Raw genomic sequence first — 12,060 nt, 5'->3', positions numbered from 1 at the left:
TTTCTGACCTCAGTCTCCCAAGGGAGGAGGTGGCGTGAGGAAGTGTTTTACTGTCTACTAGCATAGGCTGGTCTTCCTCCTCTTCCATGTATTTTAGCAGCTGTATGTCAAATTGCAGCCATAGATTTACATAAGTAGTTTCATGTGCTGTAGTTCTTTGCAGAAAATGCATGCGGGTAGAAGGCAAGTAAGAGGACTGTGTGCCCAGGCCACAGCCAAGTAGTGAAACTGGAAAAATGGCATGCAGAAAAAACAGACTTGAACCGTCGGTAGGTCGGGCTTGAAATGTGGCTGAGTCATTTGGTCCTGTTGCTAGAGATTTCTGCTAGAAATCACTTTACATGTAGAGTTGTGTTTAATGTCCATGTTTCTGTTGTATAATTATGCTGTGTTTAAAGGTCACTCTATACTAAGTTTTTTGAGACAGCACTACCAGGGCCTATATTGAAGGTAGTGTTGTGTCCAACTGCCAGTGATTAACCTAGAAAACTCAGGAGCTACAGGTAACCCTGTGCCCCTCACAGCAGGGCAAACTAGTGACTGGGACCCTACAGGGTTCAGACAGACACGTATCTTGTGCCTATACAAAAGACAGACCAGATGAGATGGCCAGAGCAGCATAGGGCCCCGGTACTGACAACACATGGCTCCTCAGAGGCCAGAGAGTTTTGTAAGCATAAGATAATGCGTTTGCATGATTTTTAATGTACTGTGAGGTACTACTATATATATAAAAATGCCTGTAGCTATTCATTTAATTTTTCCCCATTCCATTGTTATGTCTTAGAATTCATGACTGACAGCAGAACATACATACCACAGCCGTGAGGAAGAGACACAGCTACAATTAAAATAAAAACCAGGATCAATACAGGCTTTATTTTACCCAGGACCAAAAATTAGGATAATGGACAAAATGACGATTCCAAATCATTTTACATTCATTTGAAGAAGGTTTAATCTAAAGATGGATCAGATTTTGTATAAGAACTCTGCGGTGTAATTTCTTTTAATAAAGATGAGAACATTCATGGTTACCAGGTTTACAATCAACTACATTTTAGACACTGTACATCAATTAATGAATTAGGAAAAGCACAGGGAGTAGTAAAGCTAAATGTTGTTTATAATGAGCCACTGAGTATTATGATGCCACAATTTCAAATTTAAAAAATCAATATATTGCTCATCAGAAACATGATACTGTAAAGATCAACATTTTATTTATTTCAGGTGATGTTTTTCCTTATAAGAATTTTGTTTACACAGTAATTAACCACAAGACTAGAGCATATTCCAGAACTAAGTATATTTGAAGATGTGACTTTCTATTAGTACTTCCCCCAAAAGGGCCCAGTTTGTTGTTTGGAAAAAGTGGGGGAGGAGGAAGCTGTGCTTTCCCTACTGTTCATATTAAACAAATGCTGCAGGGAGAGAAGCTTCTGGGGGAGCCAGTTTGTTCCCCCTAAAATAAAGGCAAATGAGTACACAGTGCATTCTCCAGGATTTGGGGGTTAGGTTCATGCTGGTACTGATGCAGAGTTCCTCAGAGCACATGCAGTTTGCACCAGATGTAAGGCACCTCCCCTCTGTTCCAGACCCAGGCTCTTCACTGCTCTGAGGAAATCACATGTGGCTTCTAGTTAGCTTCCAGGGGTGGTTGAGGTGGGGCAGCCCTAACCTGTGCTCTGGTTCCCATGAGCCCTTGGGCTGTTACAGCAGTGAGCAAATAGCCAGGTCACAGGAATGCCTTGGCCATGCCTCTCCCCACCCCCACTAGAGCTGGGGCCCATCAGTGGAGAAAGGGTGCAGAACTGATTCTGCACATGCTGGCATGACCCCTAGAGTAGCCAGTGAGGGGCCATACACTTGCTTTGTATTCCCCTTGACCCAGACCCCAGCAGGCCCTAAGGTGTTTCTGTAAAAACAATGCATTCTCCACCTGACTGGAGTTGCTGCTGCCAAAAACTGTGCTGTGATTAGAAAGTAATCTAGTAGTGCAGAAATTAACAGCTTCCTTAGATCGCCAAGTCACAACACCTAGCCACCATGGTACAGGAAATTTACTGTTTTATCCCCTTGTAACTCACTGGTAGAATCCACACCCGAGTTGCTCACTTTGCACAATGCTCTCTCGCCATTAGCAGCATTGACGCTAGACGTGTCTGGAAAAGTGGCTCAGACATCACAGAGAGGATCTGGAGTGAGCAGAGTCTAACCTGAACATGGAGGCAGGGGTAGCAATAGGGAAGGGAACCAAGAGCAGGTCTCTCTATTCTTTGGCTGATAATACATCAGGCCTTTTTTAACCCTGGGCTAGAATTCTACCTCAGGGGCTGACATTTTGCTCTCATGGTTTAGAACAGGGGTCGGCCACCTTTCAGAAGTGGTGGGCTGAGTCTTCATTTATTCACTGATTTAAGGTTTCACGTGCCAGTAATCCATGTTAACGTTTTTGGAAGGTGTCTCTAATAGATAACTAAACTATTGTTGTATGTAAAGTAAATAAGGTTTTTAAAATGTTTAAGAACTTCATTTAAAATTAAATTAAAATGCAGAGCTCCCTTGCCCCTGGACCGGGGGCCAGGACCCGGGCAGTGAGAGTGCCACTGAACATCAGCTTGCGTGCCATAGGTTGCCTACCCCTGGTTTAGAATATTACTAGTCCCTCCACCCATCCTCATCCAGCCATGGGTAGAGAGCTTTAGGACAGGTTGCCTAGATCCTTGCTCCTGCATCAGTGTTGTACCAGATACAGTACAGCGTTCCCCCACTGCCGATCAGGGAGCTAGCACTGAGGTGATGCTGCTTTCACATTTTCAGTCATTCCTTATAACTGTTCTGTGCCCTTGACATCTCTCTCCCCCACTCTACAGCTGAAGAAAGGGCGAGACAGTGGTTAAGTAACCTGTCCCTAGCAACACAACTGTCCCTGAGTTCACTCTCCAAAACCATACTGCCTCTCTTCTTGCCAGAGAAACAGTGGCAGAATGCTTTAGCCTAGAGGAGGTGGAGTAGCATATTGGCTAGCAGACAAAGGTCATACGAGCCTCACAAATACAGTGATTACACAGAGTGGACTGTGTCATTCTAGCAAACAGCATTATAACAGTTTGTTTGGTAGAATCCTTTGGCCTAAGTGTGGCAGTTTCACACAGCATGGTAATTAAACATATACTGCACAAACTGCATTCTCTGTGCTAAAGGCCTTCCCTGAGGTGCAGTTTTCACCACTGCTCCCCGGTTGTATGCGGAGAACGCAGGCTCCAAGGCACTGTTTGGTTAAGGCATTTCAGACCTCTTCAGAAAGTAGAGATTTTTGAACTCATTCCTTGAACAGTTATTTAAATCATGCACCTAATACTCTCGAATGCAGGCAAGAGTATGTCTGAGAACAGGTTCATGATAAGGCAACACATAGGTTTCAAATGATTTCTGACAGCATAGGGAAAATTGGCAGAGGGGTGAAAAGGAGCCCCCCCCCCCCAAAGCACTTGGGTTAGTAACCCAAACCATGAAATGATGTGTTTATTCAACACTGTCTCCATTATTTTACACACTAGGCAGATCATCAACTCTCCTAGAGAAACAGAACCCTGAAGTCTGATCCCACTTAGTAACCCAAGAACCAACTCATTTTCAGCTATTTTCTTTTAATGTTGAATTTGTAATTTACGTCCACACTTCGTTGTTGGCCTGGGATCTTCCACATTAATCCCACACACATTCTTTTACCTTTAAATCCATTTCCATTCACTACTGAACAGAACTTATGTTATTTCCTTGAGGCGAGGAAGGCGAGGAATACATTTTCATGACTTATGGCAATGTAGCTTGGAATTAGCAATTTAAAAGAAACTGAACCCTCCCCCCTAACAAAGTCTATCCAGAGTGAACTATAGTTCACAGTAAAGAGCTTTGTGGAACACTGTGCCTATGAGCAGTTTCCCAGAATGCACTGCAGCAACTGAACTTCCCTCAAGCACTGAGCCATTCTCAGCATACACCTGGGTCACGGTAGGTTTTGCAGAAACAATGTTCTGGATCCGGATTACCTGAAGAGGGAAGAGTTACAGGCAGTCAATACAGAAGGTGTACTACTTTTATAGACGCTGATGTTCAGAGTTCAGCACAGACAGGACATATTAATTTAGGCTAGATCATCATAATGGTCCCTTCTGACCTTAAGATCTGTGCTCCCGCATAACACAGGTCATAGAATTTCACCAAATGATTGCTGCATTAAGCTCACAACTAGAGCAGACTGTTCAGAAAGCTCTCCAGTCTTGATTTTAAAAAAAAGACTTCAAGTGACAGAGAATCCACCACATCCCAAGGTGAGTTGTTCCTACAGCTACTTAACCTTACTATTAAAAATGTGCACATCATTTTTAGTCTGTATTTGTCTAGCTTCAGCTTTCAGCCATTAGATCGCTCAATACCTTCGTCTGCTAGATTAAAAAAAACCCTTCTAATTCAGAAATCCTCTTCCTTTTTTAGGTACTTTTAGACCATGATCAAGTCACCTCTTAACCATCTCTTTGTTAAACTAAGATAGGACTTCTTGGTGTGCTTTTCTGAACCTTTCCAATTTGTCAAATTTTAAAAAGGTTTAAACCCACAGGACCAGATTCAGCCACTCTTATTCACACGGAGGAGCATCATACTGTTCAAGTGTTCCCGTTGGTATTTTAACAGTATACTCTCACTGAAATCACACAAGAGCAAGGATTGCAGAAAGCAGCTCACTAGTAGCCATTATAAAATCTAAAGGGTAAATGAGAAAGAACAAGGACAAATTTAGCCTTGCTCTATTCTCAGGCAATATTTCTTTTACGAATACAATTAAACTGAGCTAGCACCAAACATGTAGTTCATCAACATTTAATTAGACTGCAGCTGCAGAGAAAGCAGCCTGGAATTGACTGAACGATCAGATGGAGATTTTTTCGGGTGGTTACGGAGGCATTTTAAGAGATGTTATCTGGCAAGGCTCACAATGGTCTGAGTTCAAGCTCTTAAAGTAAATTTGGAGTCGAGCCACTAGTTAGGAGGGAAATGGAGTCTGAAAGGTTATGCATGGGTAATTCCTTTTAATATGAAACGTTAGCTAAGGGGTGGGATTTTCCAAAAGCATTGAAATGACACAGAAGCACAAGTCAGTCCATGGGACTTGAGCTCCCTACCTCAATTTAGTGCTTTTGGAAATTCCACCCTACCCATCCATGTATCACCTGTTCCATGGCTGTGAGCTGTGCTCTCTTGGCAGTTGCCATCTTGCAGGTCAAAAAAGCAAAGCGGGCTGTGGCTTTTTCCAGACCCATCTACTTTAAGCTATTTCTGACCGCAGCCCACACCTTCCCAATCTTCTTCACTGTACATATGCCCTGCCCTTCCACCACCCTACCTGAAGAAGCACTTTCTGCTTCGTGGTTCACAGAATCCAGGGTGAAGTCAGCTCGGATTTAGGATCAAGGTCCAAGCAGCTAGAGGGATTGTTTCAGTGAGGGTGGCTGAGAGGTCACAGCTGTGCAGCATGTCGAACATAACTTGTTGGGAAAGTGGGAGCGTAGCCACAATAAGGCAGGGGCACTGGGCAGATCAGACTCTCTGCTCTGTCCTGTAAGCTGCCATCCACTGGGTAAGTTTTATCACTATCTGATGAACTCCATATTGATAGCTCTTTAAATCTCTGTCATCTTGGTGTCTAAGTGTTTTAGCAAGTCAAGGCATGGCTTGTTGCTTGTATGTTCCTGGGAAGGCAGAGATGAGGACCACAGCTTTGGCAAGTCTACACTCCAGAGGGAGCATGCTCTCTCAGGTGACCTGCTGAAGAAGTGCCCATTCTCAAGAACTATCTGAGCCTGATTAACTGCTGTGCTACTCCAGTTAATATCAGCGTAGCTCCTCAGATATCAGTGCAGTTACTCGAGCCTCGGAGCAGAGTAACGCAATGGTGAATCGGGGACATCAGCTAGGATTTTCTAAGGGACCTAAATGAGTTATACCCATGACTCCCATTGAAAGTCAGTGGAAGCCAGTTGCTTAACTCCAGCTGAGATTTCCAAAGGGGCCTTTCTTCTTAACTTATTTCCTGATTCCGATGCATTTAGTTTTATTCAGGAATGTTAACAAAAAATACTTGGATTCACATAATCCACAATAACCAGTGCCTTGAGGTTATGGCTAAAGATACCATATGATAGAACTGAAATGTTTCTCCCCTTCAGCGCCATTAAATGCTACAGAGATTAGCGTCAATGGCGGATTTTTCTGCCTGATAGCACTATTCCATAGAAACCAGACTGAAGTATTGCTTTAAAGCTCTGCGTTGTTCTTCTGTTTTGTTTTAGAAGAGAGACACTCCAATGTCTTGTCTACACACAGATTTTGTATTAGTATAGCTATTTTGGTTAGGAATATGGAGTTGGGGGGCCGGGGGAGGGGAGATAAATGTGTTTGTTTTAATGGAAATAATTATTCTGGTACAACCCCAAGTGTGGACACAGTCATACCAGTATAAAGGTACCTTACACCAGAATATTTTATTCTCCTTCCCGTAACGGAATAATCTGTACCAGTATAAACACTTTCATACTTGTATAACTGCATCCATACTGGGGGTGGAGGGAGGGTGCAGCTGTACCACTTTAGTTATATTGTTCTAGTTAAAACAATATAGTTTTAACAGTATAGACACGGTCTAATTTACCAAAAGAATCTGTCAAACTAACCTCAGAACCAGGAAGATTCTCAGGATCATAGAAAAGCAGCTTCATGCCATTGGGATGACATCCTCCCCAAATATCCCCAGTGTAAGGATCAACAGATAAGTTATCGACTAGTGTGTCCAATTCCAGCACCTATCAAACACGGGAGAACCCAACACTGTGACACACACGTCGAAGTCACAAACTTCATTTATAGTCTCTCTTTATTCATTCATAGTCAGCATATTTCTCAAAAGGTATTTATGCCTTTCAGTAACACTTTTAAAAATTTGGACTGAAACCACCATAAGATTTTCCCCTCACTACACCTTTTGTCAACATGCACCATCTGCTGTACTGCCCAGATATGAGGGTGATGAGGACATTATAAATACTTACATACTTGCTTCAGCAACTCATTCCCAGCTTCTAGAGCTAAAGGAAGGGGCATATTATTAGCCCTAGTCACCTTCAAGCCTTATGTTTTTATATAGGTGTGCATGGTGCATTACAGGCATGGAAGTTACAGGCATGAAAGCTGGCAGTGTCCCTCCCAGCTAGGACTGACAACCTGAATTAAAATGGAACAAAAAGAAAAAAGGAGACTGACTCTTGGGGCCAGCAAGGAGAAGACACAGATCAGGTGGAAAGGAAAGCTGTCCTTGGGAAAGTTATCTGCTGGGATGCTATCAGCTGCCACACTGGGTCATACCCATGGTTCATCTTGTCCAATATCCTGTTACCAACAGTGGCCAGGCACCTGATGCTTCAGTGCGAAACCCCAGTGTAAGAAGTCGAAATTGGGCAATTATGGAAAAACTTGTCCAGAGGGGTTTCTATCCTTTCCAAAACTTTTATTTATAAATAATCTTATCCAATGTAACTGCAGATGTTCCCATTTCCAGGTAACTATCCAAACAAAGGCCTCTTCCTTATAAATTTCTCAGGGCAGAGGCAATGTCTTTGAATATCTACGTACAATGACATGCATGCCAGTGGCATCATGTACAAATATCTAATATTAAAAATAGATCATCTGCATAGTGGGCCAGATCCTTTCTCCCCTTTGGCTGGGTTGTGCTGCTCCAGTGGCTTAAAGCAGCCTTAAAGCTGGTGTAATCAGCCCCTTGAGAATTTCCCCACCATAGGGGAAAAGCCTATAGTAGCAGCTACTAAACCATCAACTCAGCGCCTGGTATAGGGAATGCGAATAGAACATCTCTACATCTGCTGATGCCCAGCTGCTGGAATGGCCTTGGTATTTCAGAGCAGCCCTGAGGTTGCTCTGGTTTATGCTGGGGACCAGGATGCAGCAGAACCAATTCCAGAATCTGAGGTCTGAGTAAGAAATCCATGGAAAGGAAAGTAAATTGAAAATATGGAAGAGTTAATCCTGCCTCAGCAGGGTAGACTAGATGATCTCTTGAGGTCCCTTCCAGCCCTATGTTTCTATGGTTCTATGATCCTTTGTGTAGGTGTGGAGGGAAAGAGACAAGAGTGGCTGAAGAGACATTAAAAAGCTGGCATTAGAAATAGCTAGGTGAATTGGTCCCCAAATCAGAACATCCGAGTTCCTAGCTGGAACGGTCGCCTGTTAATTCACTCTACAGGCATTTATTTCATGATCTGAAATTTTACCCAGTTTGTGTGTTAACCCCCAGATCCCATTATTATATAGGGAACAGTAACCAAACCATTTGGGGCAATTTACAGAACTACCAACAACAGGAGCCCCTCAGCTAATACAGATGTGTGAAACATGTTATAGCCTCTTCTACAGGCCCACAGCAACCACACGCCATAATTACCCTAGCATATCAGGTGTGTAACCACCATCTCATCACACCTGCCTTGTATGCTATGGGACCAATTATCTCTAGGCAGGAGGGAAGTAACTCCCATTGACATAAAAAGGGAGATGTCCAAATCCCCAGGCAGGAAAATTGGAATATTTATGTTCTGTAAATTGCCCTCTGTTTCCCAGTCAGATACTCCTTGCTGCTCTGAAAGCTGCTTTCTGTTTGCAGGCTGCATTAATGAATGAGCACTAACTGCATCAACAGGTCGATAGCGCCTCGAAGGAGAACGTGATCATGGCCAAACTCAAGGTTCATTTTAAGGTTGCTGGTATTAGGCTGCAATGAACAATAATAATGGCTCACATGAAATTCCACAGGAATACCTCTCCCCTCAGTACCACAGGAGCCAACCACAGCCCCCCAGCAGTTTGGTTTGCATGTATATTAACACATTCTCTACCCATAATCAGGCTATGATTGAGAGATCTAGGCTCCCTAAAGGGTACACACTACATTTCAAACATGGATTAGGCCCTTGTTCTAAGTGGCAAACCGCTTACCTTCAATTGAGTTAGACTCCAGTTAGCGTGTTTTTCCATAACATGGATACTATGAGCCAGCAGGTCAGCAATATAAACATACCTTCAAACGAAAGAGTCTATTAACAAGGTGTCTACACAGAGATAAAAGTAAATTGATTCTTTATTTGTAAGCCTTGATTTTTAGAAGCTTTAAACTGATATTTTGAAATATTTATAAGAATTCCAAGCTGTCCACCACACACTGAACTCAAGACAGATGGCTGAAGTACTAATGGTGTTCCAAGGTGTTTTAATGTAACAACCAGGACTCCGATCAATAGTGTCACAAATACATATTTTGTAAAAATACCAGTCACAAATTGTACAAATGGTTTACACTCTGAAACAGGCTCCCAGGCTGTGGTAGTCTGTAAAAGTTAAATGAACAGTTGCCCTTATTACAATTTTAGAAGGAATTTTATCCATTAATTCTTGCAAGCATTTAAAAAAATGTAAGTATCAGGTTGGTTAAAATGTAATTTCTTTGATATTATTGGATAAAATACCACCAATAGTTGAATAAAATTATATAAGAGTTATATAATCACTTCAGATTACTTATTACAACCATATTTTACAAAGAGCACCCAGTCAACTAACCAAATGTACACCCACAAGTCAATTTAGACGACTAACCACACAATCTTCACATGCAAATATTTGCATGTAAAATTCAGGAATATTGTCTGAGTTTCTTTTCATCATTTGGTCCATTAAATGTATAAGGAGACCAAAAGAGACTTACTTTTTGTCTGGTGAAATGTTAATTCCATTGGCTAAGTAAAATCCAGAGGCTACCTCTTTAACTTCTGTTGGACTGTAGTAGACAACATTTGACCAGGTCAAGCCCAAGAACATCTCCAAGTACATCAAGATGGAGTCAGAGAAATAGTGGTCATTAGTAGCGTAGAAGCGATCAGGTCCCAGAGCCACAACATCATTCAAGCTGAAATGAGAAAAGGGAGTGAGCAAATTTTACAGAGGTTTGAGAATTAGTGTTCATGTAGTGAAAATTATAATTATGTATGAAACTGGATTACAATAGAGAACAGAGAGAGGTGCCATATACACCTTTGAACAAACTTAAATTGGTATCTGAGGCACTGGTAAACCAGATGCTAGCTCATGCCAAGGCTCCTGGGCCTCACTGAACACTGACAAATGCATAGGTAGAAACCAGTCTGGCTCACCGGCGTGTTAGCATTTTAACCTAGATCAGGGGCTCTCAAACTTCATTGCACCGCAACCCCCTTCTGACAACAAAAATTACTTTATGAACCCAGGAGGGGGGGAAAAAAAAAAAATTAAAGTTTGAGCCTACCCGAGCCCCACCAGCTCAGAGAGGAAGGGCAAAGCCAAAGCTCAAGCCCCACTACCTAGGGCGGGGAAGCCAAAGTCCAAGGGCTTCAGCCCTAGGTGGGGGGCCTGTAACCTGAGTCCTGCCACCCAGGGCTGAAGCCCTTTGGTTTGGCCCCAGGTGGTTGGGCTCGGGCTTTGCCCCCAGGTGATGGTGCTTGGGCTTCTACCTTCAGTCCTAGGCCCCAGCAAGTCTAATGCCAGCCCTGGTGGCCCCATTAAAATGGGGTCACAACTCACTTTGGGGTCTCGACCACAGTTTGAGAATCCCTGACCTAGATCTTAAGTTGTTAAGAATGTGTTTAGACCTGATGAAATGCTTGTCAGATGTGCATCTACTGATCTCACTTATAACATCTGTAACCCAGGGTATAAAGTTATATTGAGCATTTGCATTGTAAACCTCTGTAACTGTGTAACTCAAACAGGAGAGAAGCCTTCTCTAATGCAAAAGCTGGCTTCCTACAGGCTGCCTTTTAAACCAAATGAGCCATTGTGAGACAAAGAACAAAGAACAAAGACTTTGTTAATTGCACTCCTCACCCTCTCTCTCCCCCTTCCCCTCTTCTCCCCCAAGGAGAAACAGGGTTCTTTTTGCTGCTTGGACTCTAAAGGGGCAAGAATCACTAAGCACAAGCAGAAGACCCCCTAGCTGTTTTGCCTGAGTTAGCCCTAAAGGAAATATGGAGTTTGCTTATTATAGAAATTTCTATTACCTTTTGTCATCTAAGACTAACTCATTTGTGCGTGTATGTTACCTGCTTTAACGTTGTATTTAACTCTTATTTCCTTTTCCTAGTTAATAAATCTTTCGTTAGTTTATTACAGGACTCGCTACAAGACTTGCCTTTGGTGAGAGATGTGGGGTACAACTGACTTAGGGTAAATGACTGGTCCTTTGGGAATGGGAGCAATCTGAATATTGTTGTGATTTTTGGTAGAAGGAACCATCCATCACTGAAGCAGGCTTGCCCGATCGACAAGATAACCCAAGGGGACTGTATGTCACTCCATGGTAAGGCTGGGGAGTTCACACTTGTTACCTGGTTGGTGAAATCTAATTACAGAGCATACAACCAATGTGGTGTTTGTGCCCTATTTCCTGTCTGCCCTGTGGCCGGACCCCACATTCATGATCCAGTCCAGACAGCAGGACATTATCATCCTGAGCACACTGGTCAGGGTTGGTTCAGTGTTTGGGAGGGTTCGTGACATTTTACTCCCAAATATGGAATGAAGTCATGTAGGACCAGATCCCCAAAGGGACTTAGCATTGCAACACCTAGCTTATAGGAGCCTTGAAAAAAGTCACTGGAATACACAAAACTTGAGTTAGGGGATGTCTGCACTACCAACGTTAAAGCGCAGCCTCACCTCTGAGGTGAGGGCCATAGCTGCTGAACTATGAGACTTTCCAATGTGGAAAAAAGAAAAAGGAGTACTTGAGGCACCTTAGAGACTAACCAATTTATCTGAGCATAAGCTTTCATGAGCTACAGCTCACTTCATCGGATGCAATGTCCAATGAAGTGAGCTGTAGCTCAGGAAAGCTCATGCTCAAATAAATTGGTTAGTCTCTAAGGTGCCACAAGTACTCTTTTTAGTTTTTGCGAA

The 12,060-nt window shown here is 42.8% G+C and overlaps 1 protein-coding gene across 1 annotated transcript in view; it reads right to left on the bottom strand.

The window, feature by feature from the left end:
* Window positions 1–847: 847 nt before the first annotated feature.
* Window positions 848–12,060, bottom strand: part of LOC102930790 (serum paraoxonase/arylesterase 2) — a 49,133-nt gene continuing 37,920 nt past the window's right edge. Inside the window, exons 6-9 of the mRNA XM_027824283.3 lie at window positions 9,836–10,036; window positions 9,070–9,151; window positions 6,735–6,863; window positions 848–4,055 (exon numbers count right to left, since the gene is read on the bottom strand). Of these exons, the coding sequence (XP_027680084.2) occupies window positions 3,897–4,055; window positions 6,735–6,863; window positions 9,070–9,151; window positions 9,836–10,036 (571 nt within the window). The 3' untranslated portion in view covers window positions 848–3,896. The remainder of the gene's footprint in view (window positions 4,056–6,734; window positions 6,864–9,069; window positions 9,152–9,835; window positions 10,037–12,060) is intronic.

The sequence above is a fragment of the Chelonia mydas genome, chromosome 2, assembly GCF_015237465.2.
Source record: "Chelonia mydas isolate rCheMyd1 chromosome 2, rCheMyd1.pri.v2, whole genome shotgun sequence".
NCBI classification, from domain to species: domain Eukaryota; kingdom Metazoa; phylum Chordata; order Testudines; family Cheloniidae; genus Chelonia; species Chelonia mydas.
The sequence above is the reverse complement of the archived record's forward strand: the minus strand, read 5'-3'. Positions and strand labels throughout refer to the sequence as shown.